Below are 20,930 nucleotides of genomic sequence, written 5' to 3'. Positions count from 1 at the left end.
CCTCAAGCTAGCATACAAAAGTATGCATCAAACATGCAACGGTACGATATACACCAACACAAACAGGACACGGCAGCCCTCACGGGCTACGCCACATATATCAGCATCAACATGGGACTTTACAATCAACGCGGCCCCCCTCACGGGTGACCGAACACAACCACAACAGCTAAGGGAACCAACAATGGGCAAATATCGCTGCATCAACATGGGCAAGGCAAGTGCCAGGCCATGTCATGCGCAACACCAAATCACACACACAGCAACACCTCGTAATGGATAACTAGCGTGTATTCATGCCTCCACTAAGTCTAGTCCGCCTCCTAAGAAATACTTCCCGGGAATAGGTGGCCAGCCTTGCAACAGTCGTCTCGTCCTCAAGGGCCCTACTGAAATCCCACACCGCCTCGCTAATCCCCATCGCGCCTAAATCTCTAATGTCTGCATAGTACGGGCATTCTGTCAGTACATGCCTCCAGTCCTCAGGTCTATCACAGTCGCACAAATCAATGCCGGACAAGTTCCTTTGATGCAAAAATGCATTAAAGGAACCATGTCCCGTCAGTATGAAGCCCAGACTTAGGACGAAGCCAAAGTCCGGGCGGTCTCGTACGAACGTCGCGTCACGATGCTGATACTTTTTCAGGGCCTAGTATCTGGGGGAGCACCTCACCCCCGAAAACACCCCTAAATCAGATATCATGAGAATATCGGGTTGAAATAAAGTATTTTAAGAATGGAGTACACCTTACATCCAAACTTAAATTCGTAGACCAATAAAGATTATATGGGATTCAGATAAAGGCACTTATATTTTTTAACTGCTAGTCAAGCGATATACTATTTCCGTAGCATGATATTTCACTAAAAGATCTTTAATTGTCGAAAATAAATATTCCAAGGAAACTTTTGTTCCATATAAAGTAAAAGGCGCAGCGGAGCGGGCCCGGGTCAGCTAGTTAAAGAACTTAATGCGTTTGTACTTGTTTTGTATTGCTTAACTCTTAAAAATCTGGCAAGACTAGCCTATTTAACTTTCTCTCTCGCTCTATCGTCCTCTGTTTAACCTTCTATCCTTCTCTTTTTGGCTCTCTGGGTGGCACTTAACTTTAGTTGCCTGCCTGGTCGCCAGGATAATTGCAAATGGACAAGTACTACTTTATTGTTGTGCTGTTACCGTGAACGCATACTTTGTATAGAAATTGGTGCGGGTAGGAACTCAGTTTACCATGGTTGTTGTTCATCTGGGTGAGCTTTCGTGCAGACAACAGTCATTTGTTCATACATTCAGTCATGTCGGGCTGAACATGACCAAGTCCTGCCATTCACACTTGCCCCAGCTATGGCTTCTCTTTGGGTCAGGCAATTGTTTTCGTTATATATTAGTGTTGTTGTTGTAGCTAACTGCTGTTGTTACATTTATTGTAGCTAGATTTTTATATTGTAACTATACACTTACTTAGATGTATCTTTATTTATTCTCTCTCACACACACACACACACTCACTTGCCGACAGCCGGCGAACGAAGCGATGGCTGCCGCACCAGCCATATCTGTGGGAATTCCCAAATTCTTGGCCCTACCTCAAATTAGCATTTTAAATCAGTGTCGGACGCACAAATCATCCAAATTGCAATCATAAATTTAAAATAAAAATTCCTCAAAAATTCTTCACTTTTACGATGATATCATTAGGAATTCCCCTTCCCTTCGCCAGAGCACCTATGGTGGTGAGGTTGAGAGATGCTTTGTAGTCATGGCATTTATGTCTTTATTTTATTGTTAAATAATTCATAATATTCTGATGATGCTTGTTTGAGAAAATATTCATGTATTTATATATGCAAAATCATCTCCTCCTTTTTCCATAAACTCAAAATTTTACCCCAAAAACGGATGTGTGTACTCTGTTATTATTTGTAGACAATGGCAAATGATTTCGTTCACTTGGTTTACAGCATTTGAAATGTGGAAATGTATTCAGAGCATTTTGTCATTGTGCTAAATGTTTGCAAATTGAAACATAGCACTGCATTTTAATTTTAGAAATGTTTCTCCTTCGATAGGACGGCCAAGGACGTTATGCTTTCGGAGATAGTACGATTTCAGGATGAAAATAAGTAATTTTGGGATATAGAAGGCATACAATACATTATGGAAAATAAACTTAAATCAAGTTATAAGAACTCTCGGACATTGTCAAGATATGAAGAAAATAATTAAAACATATATTGGGTTGCCCAAAAAGTAATTGCGGATTTTTTAAAAGAAAGTAAATGCATTTTTAATAAAACTTAGAATGAACTTTAATCAAATATATAATTGTCATTTTGTTCGATAACCTTTTGCCATCTTCCTGGCAAATTTAGTATTCCACGCTCATAGAACTTCTGGCCTTTATCTGCAAAAAACTGAACCAAGTGCGATTTTATAGCCTCATCATTGCCGAAAGTTTTACCATTTAAGGAGTTCTGCAAAGATCGAAATAAATGGTAGTCTGATGGTGCAAGGTCAGGGCTATATGGTGGATGCATCAAAAGTTCCCAGCCAAGCTCACTCAGTTTTTGGCGAGTGACCAAAGATATGTGCGTTCTAGCGTTGTCCTGGTGGAATATAACACCTTTACGATTGACCAATTCCGGTCGCTTCTTCTTGATGGCTGTATTCAATTTGTCCAATTGTTGACAGTAAACATCCGAATTAATCGTTTGGTTCCTTGGAAGCAACTCAAAATATACCACACCCTTCCAATCCCACCCAAACAGACAGCATAACCTTCTTTTGGTGGATATCAGCCTTTGAAGTGGTTTGAGCTTGTTCACCATGCTTGGACCATGATCGTATTGGACTAACGTTGTTGTAAACAATCCATTTTTCATCTCCAGTTATGATTCCTTTTAAAAACGGATCGATTTCATTGCGTTTAAGGTGCATATCACAAGCGTTGATTCGGTTTGTTAAATGAATTTCTTTCAATACATGTGGTACCCAAATATCAAGGTTTTTCACCAGTCCAAGACTTTTTATGTGATAATGAACGGTTGATTTTGGTATATTTAACTTCTCTCCTATCTTACGCTCAGTTACATGACGATCCAATTCGATTAATGCTTTGATTTGGTCATCATCAACTTCATTTGGCCGACCTGAAAAATCCGCAATTACTTTTTGGGCAACCCAATAAAATGACATGACAGTTCATTGATCAGGAGATCGGACTGTATGGCATCAGCGCAGGCTTAAACTCGCTAAATTTTCAGCAGTTTTGTAAGGAAGGTGCACTAAATTCACTGGTGATATCATAAGGCAATGTCCCACTTGAAGGCGCTTTCACTATGTATAATATTCAGCGCTTATAGAAGCTCACAATGATTAATAGAAATCGTTGTCACCTTTCTGATCTGTTGTTAGTAATCCAATGTTCGTTTAGAATCTTTTCATTTTCTATCTTTCGTTAAAGATCGTGCCAAAAACACAAAAACAATGCTTCCATACTGGAAAGCAACTTTGTATGCAGAGAAGTAAGCACCCGCTTACGTTAGTGCATCGAAGGTGCGATTGTTTCAGCACTACAATGTTTTGCATGGAAATAATGACCGTTCGAGTTAGTACATTTTTCAATTTTACAATTCGACAATTACTAAAAGCTAGCGCTGAATTCAGCAAAAGAAACAATTGCGCTTCTTGGTAGTGCTTACAGTATACACACACACAAATTTAAGTGCTTCCAATTTTGTGCAAATTTTTTGTTGGGCGGACAAAGATGCGGGGTCTAAGATTTTGCAACGATCAAGAATAGAGACTTCTAACAAGCCCAGGTGGAATTCTTAACTAACTAAAACCTAATAACACTTAATACAGGAAACACATTTGCTGTTGTTAAAAGGGTTATAGAGGAGGCGACAAAATGTTTGGAGAATCTGTTCGATAAGGTGCAGGAATGAGCACGGCCAGCGTTCAATCCTATAAGCTTCAGAAATAAGTATAAAACCAACTGAACAAAGTTTGGAGCACTACTTCGAGGGAGACTTAGGCAAAATACTTTAGACTTCCCAAGCAGCGAATACATTGACGACTACAATAGTGGGTTCTTTCGCCCAATACAAGTACCTCCTTCTTTTTGCTGAGTCCGAACGGCTTGCCGCAGAGCAAGCGGCTGATAACATAAGGTAAATACCAGCCTGCGCCTGCCGCTAGTCACTCCAACATGAAGTTCATGGGGATAGCAGTCAAGTCCGGTATTGCCAAGTACATACCGCAAGTTGGAGTCGTGACCCAGTTAATGACCAAGCGTACAAGCCAGACATAAGTGGGCTAACGTCTGGCCACAATCGCCTGGTTCTAAGACACTTTAATGCGTATCACGTTTCATGGCAATCTCCCCTAGGTAACAACCAGCGGGGCATAGCTCTGACAGAGCAGATTGAAAGCTCCACCTTTTGCGCGGTGAATAAGGATGCCCACACTAGGATTACGAGGATATGCAGCAGCTCGCCAGACATTTCCTTAGCATCCCCTGACCTCCTAAGTGACGTATCCTGGCAAGCCATCATTTCTTAGAGATCAGACCACCTCCCCATATTCTCACCATCGACCGCTTAGCGCCGGGCGTTTATCAATCTGAAGAAGGCCGATTGATCTCCACGCCTTCAACAAGGAAGGACTCCCCTGGTAAATAATCAGTCGCGCCTCATATAGCGCAACCCGGTAACACCATGCCCCCGCAGAACAGAAAAATGGCCTAAGTTAGAGAAGTGTCATGTACCTGAAACCCAACTTGAGGTGTAAAGGCAACAGATCGAGAATGGCATTCAGATCCTCTTTCGGCGCACCTCTTCTTGCCCCAGAGATTTACACTGCCGCGGCACCCTGTACCTTCTTGATCATCCTGCTGCAACCATAAGTGTGAATTGGCCTAACGACTGCCGTAAACATTCAGTGCACGGTCCCCGGCTTTAGGGCCCAACTCTTGGTTATCGAGTTGCGACTGGAAAAGAGTACGCATTCAGTCTCTTTTGATCCTTTCTTCAACGTTTCTTCACCAACTCAGTTTCTGATCAAGAATCACGTCCAAGTCCTTGGCCTCCGAAGAGAGCGGAGCCCATCCCATTCAGAACAGATCCCTTAAAAATAGCCAGCTTCCTCCTACTGATGAATAGCGCCAGTTCAGCCTTTCTGAGATGTATGCCAAGCCCGTTGGCTATCGCCCATCGGGCGAAGCTTCCTCAACGAGGTCCGTAATAGTTAATAGGAAACGGCCACCTACCATGATGAAAACGTTGTGCGAGAAGGCAACAACATTAACCCTATGCCTATCGAAAGATCTCAGAATTCCATTGATCACCAAAAGCCACAAAAGAGGAGATAAAACTCCTCCTTGTTTTCCAAATTGAAGGATGAGAAGATTTTGCCTGTAGTCCTGGGGTAGAGTATGACTAAGTTTTCCCGCTTTCGGGATAAAAACCACCCTAACCTCCGGCCACCTGGGATAAAAACCACTCTGGAAGGCACCGTAGCGCAGAGGTTAGCATGACAGCCTATGACGCTGACGAGGGCCTTATCATTAAGCTTAAACTTAAATCGGACAGCTCTCATTGATATGTGAGAAGTTTTCCCCCGTTCCTTAATGGAATGTTCACAAGCAAATTTGCATTTGCAACCTTCCGCCACCTAGTCAGTACATAGCCCAGCAAAATGCAGCCCCCAAAAATCATCGCAGAGTCGGTACTGACCTTTGCAGCCTAGAAGGCAGTACGCTATCCGATCCCATTGACATTTAGGGTTCAAACGAATTCAGCGCCCAGACTATCTTCCCCTCCGTTCCGTTCAGGTTCCGTCATCTCTTAGAATGCTTCCAAGACTTTTCGGATGCTCAGAGAACAATCAGAAACCTGGAGGAGTCATTCACTCCCTCTATCGACTCTCGAAAATAAACTCACATACTAAGGAGCAGTTGGATTAGTGGTGGGCCCCATATTGGGCCACAGCGGTGTATTTTATTGCCACTCTTATGGGTGACCATCTCACCTGTCAATGGATTTGATCAAATCTGCTACGCGGACGATGTGAGGAGTAGAGATCCGACTCAGCTATGCAAAAAGGCCGAAAGAGTTTTTAAGATGACCAGAGAAGAGCGGAATTTGCCTGTGCAAGAGGAAGACGAAGGAGGGCCTATTTGACGCTCCATTTTTCCTCAACAGAAAGATATCCTACAAGGTCAATACTTGGCAGTGATCTTGAACAGAAAACGAATTTGGAAGTGTCACATTCATGAGCATAAACAGAAAGCTCACAGATGTTGGGCACTATGGGCGGGGGCCGTAAGCTCGAAACTGGCCCTGAAATAGAGCATAGTCTCCTGGCTCTACAGGAACTTGGTGGATTTTGTGGAGAGAAAAAGTACAACGTAAGTATAATACAAAATGTTCAGAGAACATGTTGTCTTGAAGACCACTCCCACAGGAGACTATTCTAGACATCCGACCCATACATATTAAGTGTGAGGCAGCCAATGCGGCTATGTGTCTAATGGCGATGGGAGAATGGATAGAGGAAAGGAGCAGGTCATAGCATCGCGGTATAATTGAGGCAACGATAGGAAACCCAGAAAAAATGGAAGAGGTTTCCCATCGGATACCTAAGACGACACTTGAGGTCGAGTGCTAGGCACTGCTCCCAGCGGCAAGTCTTGGATTGACGTAACTCTAGTATTGACATCTGGAAGATTACGCTATGCGGATGGATCAAAGCTAGATGGCCGAACGGGCCTTGGGGTCTACTTTGAGAACCCAGGGACTGAGATCTGTTTTCGACTGCCTGACCATAATACGGTCCTGCAGGCGGAGATCCGGGCGGAATGCATGAGGTGGTATGATGTTAACGAGAGGACGTCGACTGCAAACATCTTAACGGACAGTAAGCTGGCCATCAGGTCTGTAACAACCAGTACGGTAAGGTCATGAAAAGTCTTTGAGAGCAAGAATGAGATTAAAGCCTTCTCTGACGATAACACGATCCGCATTGTGTGGTTGCCGGGATATAGCGAAGTAAGAAAGGATGAAGGAGCAGACTATTTGACCGTGAAGACCATAGGACTCCTCTATTTTACCTTGTCTCCGAAGCCATTCGGATCGATCCAGTCCCGGTTATCGGCGTGGGCGATGAACACGAGTTGTACCACAGTCGTGTTCATCGCCCACGCCGATGAAAATTTAGAACGACAAAAATCCTATGGGGGATCCGTATGTGTGCAATGTGTAGTGCATGTGGGAAACTTGATAAGAAGTTGGAGCATATCCTATGTCATTGTCAGGCTTTCGCGGCTAACAGACACCGGCACAGTGGGGTGACGACACAATACCAGACTTGTAGCGACTTAGTGACATGTAATGGAGAACATTGTATTTTGTGACTATCACCGAATTCCGAGAATTTTGTGAGTATCACGGACTCAAGCATATCGTTTTTTACCCTCCATACTAACTTCGACATGGGGACATACTAATCATTCCATTTGTAATTCATTGAAATTTTGAACTGAGACCCAAAAAACAAGTATACATGTTATTGGCCGTCTTGGCATTCTAAGTCCATTTAGCCATCGACAACGTCGACAACATGCAAACTTACGAAGGAGTAAAGCTAGGTGCTAAAAAATTTTGCACTAATATTTCCTTTAGTGTAGGTCGGTTGGGAGGCCACCGTAGCGCAGAGGTTAGCATGTCCACCTATGACGCTGAACGGCTGGGTTCGAATCCTGGCGAGGCCATCAGAAAAAATTTTCAGCAGAGGTTTTCCCCTCCTAATGCTGGCAACATTTGTGAGGTACTATGAAAACTTCTCTCCAAAGAGGGGTTGCACTGCGGCACTTGAATCGGACTGCACTCAACTTGAATCGGACTGCACTCATTGATAAGTGAGAAGTTTGTCCCTGTTGCTTAGTGAAATTGCTTTGACTTCTAACCACTGTACCACAGTCTTGGATTGACGGAACCCTAGTATTGCCATCTGAAAGATCATGTTACACGAATGTATCAATGCTAGAGGGCTGAGTGGGCCTAGGGGTATACATTGAGAACCCAGACACTGAGATCTGTTTTAGACTCCCTACCCATAATACGGTCCTGCAACCGGAGATCCAGGCGATCACGAAATGCGTGAAGTGGTATCATGCTAACGCGAGGACGTCGAGTGTGAACATCTTTAACGACAGAAAAAATTGCCATAAAATCAATTACAACCAGGACGGTAAGGTCACGAAGAGTCTTGCAGTGTAAGAAAGAGATAAGCCTTCTCTGAGGATGGCAAAATTCGCATCGTTTGGGTACCGGGCCATAACGGAGTAAGAGGAAATGAAAGGGCAGACGATTTGGCGACGAAAGCCAGAGGACTGCCGTCAATAAACTTGGTTAACCTGATACCTTTCGGGTCGACGCAGTCCGAGTTAAGGGAGTGGGCGACGAATGCAACATTGTGGAACAGCAAAACGGTTGGTAGGACGGTGAAAATCCTATGGGGGAATTCAGATCGTGAGAAGATAAGGCTATTACTGAAAGGAAGCAAGAAGGGGATCAGTATAGCTATTGGTATCATAATGGGACACATAGGACTACGAGCTCACTTATGTAAAATCGGTGCGACAAGCGATAGCATGCGGGAAAGATGATGAGACGTTGGACCATTTCCTTTGTCATTGTCCGACTTACGCGTCTAACAGATACCGGCACTTAGGAGGAGACACAATATCAGACATAAATCAACTTGGGGGAGTGGTATTGAAAACAATTATGGATTTTGTAATAGAATTCCTTACTTAAAATTTTCTTTTTAGAGGTAACTTTATAGTTTTTATAGCGCAAAACAGGCCGATTACTGGCTTAGGTGTATGTCCATAGTGGCATGGGGCGCCCTCTATTCAATCTAATCTAGCCTAACCACTGCGCCAAATACGTTCAAAATCTTTCAGACTTTCTTGACTTCTTGAGCCTCTAAAAGAGCCAATTTCCACCCGATGCAATTTTGTTTGAGGTGTTTTGCTTTGACTACTGTGCCAAATACGTTCAAAATCTTTCCGATTTGCCTTCCTGAGCCTCCTAAAGAGGCAATTTCCACATGATTGACTGAAATTTTACACGTATTTTTGTTATGTTTGCCAACAGTGGTGCCAATTATGCTCCAAATCGGTCCATAACCTGATATAACTCTCATATAAAGCGATTGACCGATTTAACTTCTTGGGCCTCTAAAACGCCTTTTTAACATCTGATTTAGCTGACATTTTGCACTATAATGGGCTTCTATCGATCCATAAGCTTATAAAGGGTGATTTTTTTGAGGTTAGGATTTTCATGCATTAGTATTTGACAGATCACGTGGGATTTCAGACATGGTGTCAAAGAGAAAGATGCTCAGTATGCTTTGACATTTCATCATGAATAGACTTACTAACGAGCAACGCTTGCAAATCATTGAATTTTATTACCAAAATCAGTGTTCGGTTCGAAATGTGTTCATTCACCGTAACGTTGCGTCCAACAGCATCTTTGAAAAAATACGGTCCAATGATTCCACCAGCGTACAAACCACACCAAACAGTGCATTTTTCGGGATGCATGGGCAGTTCTTGAACGGCTTCTGGTTGCTCTTCACTCCAAATGCGGCAATTTTGCTTATTTACGTAGCCATTCAACCAGAAATGAGCCTCATCGCTGAACGGTGAATGAACACATTTCGAACCGAACACTGATTTTGGTAATAAAATTCAATGATTTGCAAGCGTTCTCGTTAGTAAGTCTATTCATGATGAAATGTCAAAGCATACTGAGCATCTTTCTCTTTGACACCATGTCTGAAATCCCACGTGATCTGTCAAATACTAATGCATGAAAATCCTAACCTCAAAAAAATCACCCTTTATATGTAGCTCCCATATAAACCAATCGGTCCATTTGACTTTTTGTACCTTATGAGGGCGCAATTATTACCCGATTTGGCTTAATTTTTTTTTTTAAATCGGTTTTAAGCCTTTAATTGTCCTTAGCTTGATGCATGTGCACTCAATGCTCCATAGTAATGGACTCCATTGCAAAAATTTTATTTAATTAATTAATGGATACCCACATAGATTGTCATTTAAATAAAATTTCATTGTGGAAAGATTTAAATAAAAAAAAAGCAAAATCTCCCCCAATTATAAATGAAATAATTTCGTATTCTTGCATGAGAATGCAAGAAAAATCCTTGAGGTCCTATTGTATTTCCGCATTAAATTTTCCATTTTCTTTGCGATTTGTAATTTCCTTCATTATTGTGGCATTTTTAATTATAATTACCTGACATGGCAATAACGCCATTGGGCATGAACCGCTGACGACTGTATTGACATGAAGCAAATTAATTGCTGGACATTCATTCAATCGTATTGCTTTGACTTCATTTCATTTCAATTCATTTTTTTTTGTTGTATTTCCAGGTCGCCTCCACATCATCAACGCAAATTGCCACCGTGTCCCACCTGGTAGCTTTAGCCAATCAACAACGTGAGTCGGCGAAAGCCCAACACCAACAAAGGAAAAGCCTGACACAGCCGGTTACTGTGGTCGAGAATCCTTTGGAACCGCATAAAACTGCTACAACCTCCCCAGCCTCAACGCCCACATGTACAGTTAGTATAACAGCGGTGGCAGTGAATGGTGGCACATCCGCCTCCTCAACTGTCCACAACAATAATCATCATCAGCAACAGCAGCATCTACTCCAGAGTCATGCCACCGAAGTGTTGGCAGATCCACAATTGCAACAACAATTGGAGCAAGTACAACAGCAAACAATAACAACAAAAGCTGATGATGCAGCACCAAGTGCAGAGGCAGCTACAGCTGCAGCTGCAGCAACACATAAAGGCATGGGTGGCGTAGGTGGCACCAGTGCCTCTAATGCCACAACAATAACTTCCATATCAGCCTTATCGCCGCAAACGCCAACCACAACACCATGTGGCCCCTTGGCAGTTGCCCCTAGCTCAGCCACACCGGCTACTGCTTCGGCTTCCAGTCAACAGGTGACGCCAGTGCCACGACCCAAAAATCCCCAACAGCAACTCTCGAGCATAGCTAATCCCATGCATAAGGTCACCAAGCGAAAAGAAACCCTCGAAGCGAAACGTGAACGCAAAGCGGCAAAAACGCTGGCCATCATAACGGGAGCCTTTGTCGTCTGTTGGCTGCCCTTCTTTGTGATGGCCCTTCTACTGCCGCTGTGTGAAGCCTGCGAAATTAATGATGGCATAGCCTCATTGTTCCTTTGGTTGGGCTATTTCAATTCAACCCTGAATCCCGTTATCTACACCATCTTCAGTCCGGAGTTTCGTCAGGCATTTAAGAGAATCCTGTTTGGAGCCCACCGACCGGTTCATTATCGCAGTGGCAAATTATAAGAATAGAAAGGCAGAGGCCAAACGAAATGCTAGAGGTAAGTGTGCGAATTTTGGTTGCATTGAACTTTCGCAACAAACGATTAGGTTTAATAACCACGTTTGAGGACACTAAAGGATGTAAGGTTTTTGAAAACAAGCAGCCAAATATTTTTGGGGTTATCATTGCATTTCTATAGGAAATTCTGTCAAAATTTCATTTCTATGGGAAATTTTGTCAAAATTTCATTTCTATGGGAAATTTTGTCAAAATTTAATTTCGAAAGGAAATTTTGTCAAAATTTCATTTTTAAGAAATTGTTTTTTGGTGAAACTTTAGTAGACGACATGGGAGCGAGAGCGGAGACAACGGAGGCCATGTTGAGGCCTTTGATGAAAACCCATTTTCCACAGGATACGAAGGGACTTACGGTGACACCGGAATCTTAGAATAATGACGTTGATCGAAGGTTTATAATTACGGAATTAATGGTGAAAGAATCCTTGAGGAGCTTCAAACCATTTAAGTCACCCGAATCTGATGGAATATTTCCGGGGGTTACTACAGAAAGAGGCAGACTATCTGGCACCTCATCTGGCTCAAATTTTCACAGCGTGCCTAGGACTTGCATATACTCCGAAAGCCTGGCAGGAGGCAAGGGTGGTGTTTATACCCAGGCCGGCAAGGCAAGTTATGCGACACCAAAGGCCTACAGACCCATAAGCCTTACGTCCTTTCTACTGAAAACCATGGATCGTCTTGTGGACACCATGATAAAGAGTAGGACATCCAGCGAACTGGTCAAATACAAACAGCATGCCTTTGTCAAGGGAAGGCCGGTGGAGACTGCCCTGCACGAGGTTGTGCATAAAATAGAAGAATCCTTCGATGCCAAAACGTACACCCTGGCGCGCACCAACTGATCCAATTCTTAGACCAGTACCAGGTGAACCCGGTCCTTAAAGACTGAATAAACCATATGCTAAGGTGCAGGTGGAAAAATTGTGTGTTCCATGGCATAAATATAAGGGAGAAAGTGGCACAGGGCACGCCACAGAGGGGCATTTTATCGCCACTCCTGTGGGTGACCACCATGAATGACCTATTACGTATGCTGACTGAGGAGGGATTTGAACCCATCTGCTACGCAGACGGGTAAGGATCCGAACGAGCTATGCAGAAGGGCCGAAAGGGTCTTGCATATGGCATATGACTACGCTAGACCCAGAGGTCTCAATGTTAACCCAAAGAAGACTGAAATATGCCTATTGGCGAGGAAGACGAAGGTGGGCCAATTTAACGCAACACGTTTCCTCAATAAGACGATTTCGATATCTAACAAGGTCAAATACCTAGGTGTGATCTTGGACAGGAAACTGAATTGGAAGTGTCACATTCAGGAGCGTACTGAGAGCGTACAGATGTTGGGCACTATGTAGACGGGCCGCAGACTCGAAATGGGGCCTGAATCCCAGAATAGTTCACTGGCTCTACAGGAGCGTGATTAGACCAAAACTTACTTACCTACGCCTCAGTAGTTTGGTGGACTGCTATGAAGAAAAAGTGCAATATAAGGATAATACAACAGGTTCAGAGAACGTATACGGCGGCCTCCAGGGTATACAAATTAAAACTCGTATATCTCCGAAGGAAACCAACGCAGCGCAGAGGTTAGCATAACTGCTTATGACGCTGAACGCCTGGGTTCGAATCCTGACAGGAATATCAGAAAATTTTTCAGCTGTGGTAATCTCCTCCTAATGCTGGCGACATTTATGAGGTACTTTGTCTTGTAAAAACTTCTCCCCAAAAAGGTGTCGCTCTGCAGCACGCCGTTCGGGCTCGTCTAATAAAAGTAGCTGCCTCATAATTGAGCTTAAAATTAAATCGGACAGCACTCATGGATTTCTATGAAGTTTGCCCCAGTTCCTTAAGGGAATGTTCATGGCCAAATTTGCATTTGCATATCCCCGAAACCAGTGGAAATATTGTACACCTCAAGCGATTTCTGTAGGGTAATCTCCTGTGGTAATCTCCTCCCAATGCTGGCGACATTTGTGAGGTACTTTGGCTTGTAAAAACTTCTTCCCAAAAAGATGTCGCTCTGCAGCTCGCCGTTCGGGCTCGTCTTATAAAAGGAAGTGCCTCATAATTGAGCTTAAAATTAAATCGGACAGCACTCATGGATTTCTATAAAGTTAGACCCAGTTCCTTAAGGGAATGTTCATGGCCAAATTTGCATTTGCATATCCCCGAAACCAGTGGAAATATTTTATACCACAAGCGATGGGAGTTTTGTAGGGATTTTCAAGCATTATCCGGAAAAAAATAGAAAAACTAATTTTTGAAAATCGGACTTTCAATGACAACCCCAAAAATTTTTCGAAATACCGAGTTGACCAATTTTAGGGAGCCTGCCAAAAGGAGCCTGGACAACTTTTTGCACATTATCTCGCTAGCATCTCAGCTCTAACCATTTCAAATTTATATCAATTTCATTTCAAAAGATATATCTCTACTTATTCTCAGTTTAGTAGTTTTTTTTATTTTCTCCCAATGTCCCACTGTGAGCTTTCTCACTACGGCCCTGGATGTTACCAATCCACGATCACTCCTAAGTACGTGACCTTGTCTGATACCGTTCTATACAGGAAGCCGTTAGCTGGCTGGTTTCACACTTGTTTGGTTTAACGTTCACAAGGTCTAGCCCAGTCTAATGTCATCCTGAAGACCTTTTTATGCCTTCTTGCATAGCTGATTTGGATTCCTACCCCTATGAATTATAATAACATCGCCTGCAGAGCTTCAGGCTTCAAATTCTTCTACAGTTAGATACTAACTATTTATTGTGGTCACTCATAGGAGTGGCGATGCTCTGTAATGTGACTTGGGCCATTTAATCCATTATTCTTAAAGCATGTTCCCGGGGACTTAAAGATCCAAATGTGCAGTGCCCAATGGACACTTTCCATTAGCCATCCTATAAAAGTTGTAGAATGGTGTTGTCTGGGCATCCTGAATCATTCTTGACATGTCTATCACTCGAATCAACATTTCTAAAACAAAAAATCCTTTTATTTTGTCCCAAATTAAGTCTTGGAGAATTAACGCTGAGACCAATTTCTTAAATCCTTCTTACAAAAATTTACTAAAAAAATTTCTAATAATTCCCAAAAAATACCCGACAACCCTAGCCTTCCTTTGAACCAAAGGCAATAAAATACTGAAAAATACATATTTTTAACATTTCCTAATATAATGGCCACTTTTAAAATTTCAAATCCAAAGCACTTAAGCGATGTGAATATTCGGAAAACTTTTCTCTCAGCATCTGCGCTTAGGCAATCAACAACAATCCAATTTTATACAAATGAAATAACTTTTAATAACTGCTAAAAGCTGTTGTAGTCCTCGCCAAATGCGAGAACCCATAAAGTTTTATTTAAATTTTTTCAATTAAAAAAATATTTATTTTTAGTTTTCACAACTGTGTGATGATGTTTTGAAAATATTTGCATTTTTTTTTTGTTTGTTTACATTCCAAATAAAATTTGGCAAAATTAATAAAGCAAAATCGAAATATACGCTTGGCGGATATAAACAAATTCTTTGCCATTCATATACCATTTCCATATTTGTGAGCTGTCTAGCCATTGACATATAAATGGTATGCTGGCAATGTGTTTTTTTGTAGTTTGGATGATGGTATAGCATGGGATGAATGGTCATGACATTTCAAAGACCAATTTAACCCAAATCATGAATATATTAAATAATTCTGTCCACACAGCTTGTCGATTTAAGTGACATTTACAATTTCTAAAAGCGATGTTGTTAAGTCGTTGAGAGATAAAACGATAACCTTCTCCCATCCACCCCTTCGGAAGAATACACATAAATAAAAAAGTAATAAATTGACATCAACTAAGCGACCCACTCTTATCACTGATGGCCGAGAAAGCCATGCCCTCCCTTCTCATGCCAAAACAAATATGCAAATGGAAAAGACCACAAGAGCAACTGCAACAATTCATTCCTCAAGACATTTTGGGCAATGATCCCATTTTAACTCGATTCGCCTGTTGTTGCGTACAACATACACGAACAACATCATCACAAAAACAATTTTTATAGAAAACTAGCAGAACCGGGCCCGCTCCGCTGCACCGTCTTTAACTCTCTTCTATCTTTGTAGGGTGGAGAGGCTTCGCCCTGAATGTGGATATCAAATTCATGCTACAGTAGCCCATGTCTGCCTATGACGCTGAATGCCTGCGTTCGAAACCTGGCGAGAACATCGGACAAATTTTAAAGCAGTGACGACATGTGTGGTACCATGCCATACATGGTCATGTATAAAATTTTCCCCAAAGAGGGGTCGCACGCCGTTCGTGCTCGTTCCCTTATCATTGAGTTTAAGCATAAATTGGAAAGCACTCATTGATGTGTGAGTAGTTTGACCCCTGCTCGGTTCCTGGGAAAATTTTCACTCTACTCCCAAATGCCTTTCTTTTGAGTCCTATATAACCGTACTGGGAAATATTTCCGGTTTAGGCGGTATTTCGGGGGTAGGGTAGCCACGCAGACACTTGGCCCTTATAGTTAATATAAGATTCGTGCTATACTTTCAAATACATTTTATATGAGCCCCATAACGGCATGATCGGCAAATAAGTTCTGTTTGAGGGTGGGGTGGACCCAAGAGTTTTTGTCCCAAAAATTAATATCAATATCCCGAAAATCGAACAATTTAATCTCTAAATAGCTTTAATATAATAGGAAAGTATTTTTGAGTGCGACGGCTCCCCCAAACACATGGCTCTGCAATGGGATATCAAATTCATTTTTATAGCCTCCACCATAGGATGGGGGTATACTTATTTCGTCATTCTGTTTTTGTAACATCTAGAAACATTCGTCTAAGACCCCATAAAGTATATATACTTTTGATCGTCATGACATTTTAAGTCGATCTAGCCATGACCGTCCGTCCGTCTATCTGTCGAAAGCACGCTAACTTTCGAAGGAGTAAAGCTAGGCGCTTGAAGTTTGCACAAATAATTTTCCATTAGTGTAGGTCGGTTGGAATTTTAAATGGGCCAAATCGGTCCATGTTTTGATATAGCTGGCATATAAACCGATCTTGGTTCTTGACTTCTTGAGCTTCTAGAGGGCGTAATTCTCGCCCGATTTGACTGAAATTTTGCATGAGGTGTTTTGGGATGACTCCCAACAACTATGCCAATTGGCAGCTATGTCCAATGTCAATTGATTTTGGGTGGTGTTTTTGTGGTAACGGGAGAGGGTCCGCTCCTTCCGATATCAACAAATTATAAAGACTATTCCTTCTTCCCGACTATATTCGTAATCTACTCCTGAATACCTTAGGGGTTGGGGCGTCCCCCCAGTTACTTAGACTCAATTTTTTAATATGAAATTCGTACTCTATTCCTGAATACCTTTCATTTGAGTCCCATATTGTCTCGATTTGGGGTAAAGGGGAGGGTCTGCCCCCTTCCGATATCAAAAAATTATAAAGCCTATATTTCCTTCCAGACTAACCTACACAATCTGTGAACATTTCTAGATAATCAGTTCAGCCGTTTTTGAGTCTATACGGAACAAACAAACAAACCGGCAAACACAAATTCATTATACCCTACACCACTACTGTGGTACAGGGTATTATAACTTTGTGAATTAGTTTGTAACACCCAAAAGGATGAGAGATAGACCCATTGATAAGTGTACCGATCGACTCAGAATCACTTTCTGATTCGATTTAGCTAAAGGGTGATTTTTTTGAGGTTAGGATTTTCATGCATTAGTATTTGACAGATCACGTGGGATTTCAGACATGGTGTCAAAGAGAAAGATGCTCAGTATGCTTTGACATTTCATCATGAATAGACTTACTAACGAGCAACGCTTGCAAATCATTGAATTTTATTACCAAAATCAGTGTTCGGTTCGAAATGTGTTCATTCACCGTAACGTTGCGTCCAACAGCATCTTTGAAAAAATACGGTCCAATGATTCCACCAGCGTACAAACCACACCAAACAGTGCATTTTTCGGGATGCATGGGCAGTTCTTGAACGGCTTCTGGTTGCTCTTCACTCCAAATGCGGCAATTTTGCTTATTTACGTAGCCATTCAACCAGAAATGAGCCTCATCGCTGAACAAAATTTGTCAAAATTTGAACACATTTCGAACCGAACACTGATTTTGGTAATAAAATTCAATGATTTGCAAGCGTTGCTCGTTAGTAAGTCTATTCATGATGAAATGTCAAAGCATACTGAGCATCTTTCTCTTTGACACCATGTCTGAAATCCCACGTGATCTGTCAAATACTAATGCATGAAAATCCTAACCTCAAAAAAATCACCCTTTATGTCCGTCTGTCTGTCCGTCTGTCCATGTTAATTTGTGTACAAAGTACAGGTCGCAGTTTTCATCCGATCGTCTTAAAATTTGGTACAGGCATGTTTTCGGCCTAGAGACGAAGCCTATTGAAATTGGAAAAAATCGGTTCAGATCTGGACATAGCTCTCATATATATGTTCGTCCGATTTTCAGTAATAATGCAATAAAATGGTAATTTATTAACCGATTCTCTCGAAATTTGGCAGGAAGGATTTGTCTACGACTGTCGATATTACTGGTAGCTCTCATATGCATATATCGCCCGATTTTCACTCCTAGAGCCGCTGCAAGCGCATTTATTGACCAATCTTGGCAAAATATTGCACAACACTTTCCTCGAGGACTACCACAATATCTGGTAACATACATTTGATCGTCCGATTTGCAGAAATAATGCAATAAAATGTTCATTTGTTAACCGATTCTCTCGAAATTTAGCAGGAAGGATTTTTTTATGACTCTTATACATTATTGGTGAATTTCATGGATATAGGATTAAATTTAGATATAACTCCCATATATATATATATATAGACCGATTTTCACTCCTAGAGCCCAAGCGCATTTATTGACTAATCTTTCCAACATGTTGTACAACGCCTTCCTCATCGACTACCACAATTTATAAGAAGTTTGTTTGAAATCGGTTCAGATTTAGATATAGCTCCAAAATATATGTTCGTCCGATTTGCAGTAATAATGTAATAAAATGATCACTTGTTAACCCATTCTCTCGAAATTTGGCGGGACGGAATTTCTTATGACTCTCGACATTACTGGTGAATTTCATAGAAATCGGTTCAGATTTAGATATAGCTCTCATATATATATATCGCCCGATTTTCACTCCTAGAACTATTGCAATCGCATTTATTAACCAATCTTCCCAAAACTTTGTACAACGCCTTGCTCGACGACTTCTACATTATCTGAGAAGTTTGCTCGAAATCGGTTTAGAATAGATATAGCTCCTATATATGTTCGTCAGATTTTAGGCGCTTTCCAATAATGTTGTCATTTGTCAACCGTAGTTAATACAAATTGAACATATTTGCTCGCTGAGGTCGATCAAAATATTTTCAGAATTGGATATAGCTCCCACATTGTACTTATAGGTTAGGTGTAGGGTATTATACAGTCGGCACCGCCCGACTTTTGCCATTCCTTACTGGTTTTTATATATAAGAAGACTAGCTGGACAGGGCCTGCTACGCTGCGGCTTCTTTCACTCTCTTATTTTATCTGATCCCTATACTGATATGGTCAGGAAATAAGCCCTATTTGGGGTGTTGGTACGGCCTTTCAGATACGCACCCCAATGTGAACATCATTTTGGTGCTATACCTTTCATTTGAGTCTTATATTGCTTTGGTCGGAAAATATGTCTGGTATGGTGGTATTTTTGGGGGTGAGGTGGACCCACATATATCAGATTCGTGCTCCAGTCTCAAATACTTTTCATTTGAACCCCCCCCCCCCCCCACTGGATATCCCACCCTATATAAGGATATCAAATTTCTATTTTTGAGTTATTATAAACAAACTAAATGTCGCGTTTTTGCAAATAGGGTAAGGGGAGGGTCCGCCCAGTAAAGTTTGGATGTTAGATCTACTTCATTCTCTTGGTTTTGGTGGTGAATTGGAGTAGCCAAACCCTTTGCCCCGAAAGGGGATATCAGATTCATACTCTACTCCAAAAACCACATTTCAGCTTCATATTGCATTCGTATATATATGTGTGTGGTTTAGGGGGAGTTTATGAGGTGAGGCGTCCCCGAAACACTTGGCCATAACACAGATATCAGATTTCAGCCCCTTTTTGCCATAATCCACAAATATGTAAATTTTGAGGAGTATGTACGGTAGGGAGGCCACCCACGCACTTAGCCCTGAAAAAATATCTACATCTTGCTCTTCTCGCAAATTTCCATTGGTTTAGGGGGAGCTTATGGAGAGAGACGACCCTGAAACACTTGGCCTCGAAATTGGATATCAAATTCGATTTCTACTATCAAATATCTATTATTTATTGCCGTAGTAGTCATATATGGCCTGTTTGAAGGGAGTTTAGGTGGCGAAATAATATCGTGCTAGAACACGATTTGAGCCCCAGAATGACATGTTTGAGCCCCATAATGACAAGCATATTGAAGGTGGCTATCTAGATATTCAGGGCTACGGTCTCGTTCAGATCCACACTAATTATTTTTTTTTTGTATTGGCTATCAACATTGAAAATTGGTACTTGGTATTCCACATTTTTAAAGATCCGCAGGTCCTCCTGTGTCTATTCCAATTAGAGGATAAAAAGATCCGCAGGTCCTCCTGTGTCTATTCCAATTAGAGGATAAAAAGTGTAGTCTCTTACCAAAGACCTTTTATTGCTGTCCTGTTCTATCCCAATCAACCTTCATATATTATTTTTAATACCTATTTATGGGTAGGATAGGGATGGGGTGGGGCAGGAGGGAATGCCCTCTAACACTTTCTTTCATTTGAGTACAATACATTCTCTGTCGTCCTACGTGACAATTTAGTGTGGGAGGAGAGGGTCGGACCCACTGACGCTAAGACCCAAAATACAATTTATTTGAGTCCTTTATTGATGACTCTACTGACATAGACCTTTTATGATGGTCTAATATGCCACTTGGGAAGGTTTTCCTTTTGGGGCGGCCCCTTGGTAATTACACCAAATTTTTAATATTCGATAATCGTATTCGTACTTTGCTCTCGCATACCATTCATTAGAGTCCCATATGGTCCCGGTCGGTCCAGTTTTGATTTTGGGAGGTTTCAAGCTTGGGACGGCTCCCTAGATACTTATATCGAATTTTTAGTATCATTTTCACACTCTACTCTCGAAATCCTTTCATTGGGGTCCCATATTGTTCCGATCGGTACACTTTTTTATTTTGGACGGTACTCTTGGGGGACGACCTAGGTATTTGGATCCAATTATTGGCACCATATTCGTATTCTACTCCCGAAAGCCCTTCATTTGAATCCCATTGTGGTGTATCGACATTTATTATTCTCAATCGTTTAAATTATTTATTTTTAACAAAGTAGGTTAAGTTTTCATTTT

General features: G+C 41.6%; 1 protein-coding gene across 1 annotated transcript in view; it reads left to right on the top strand.

The window, feature by feature from the left end:
- The window catches only part of LOC106092157 (5-hydroxytryptamine receptor 2A), a 490,553-nt gene that overhangs the window by 435,128 nt on the left and 34,495 nt on the right, over positions 1 to 20,930 (top strand). Inside the window, exon 5 of the mRNA XM_059370043.1 lies at positions 10,473 to 11,470. Coding sequence (XP_059226026.1) covers positions 10,473 to 11,435 — 963 coding nt within the window. The 3' untranslated portion in view covers positions 11,436 to 11,470. The remainder of the gene's footprint in view (positions 1 to 10,472; positions 11,471 to 20,930) is intronic.

Source organism: Stomoxys calcitrans, chromosome 5 (genome assembly GCF_963082655.1).
Source record: "Stomoxys calcitrans chromosome 5, idStoCalc2.1, whole genome shotgun sequence".
NCBI classification, from domain to species: Eukaryota; Metazoa; Arthropoda; class Insecta; order Diptera; family Muscidae; genus Stomoxys; species Stomoxys calcitrans.
The sequence above is the reverse complement of the archived record's forward strand: the minus strand, read 5'-3'. Positions and strand labels throughout refer to the sequence as shown.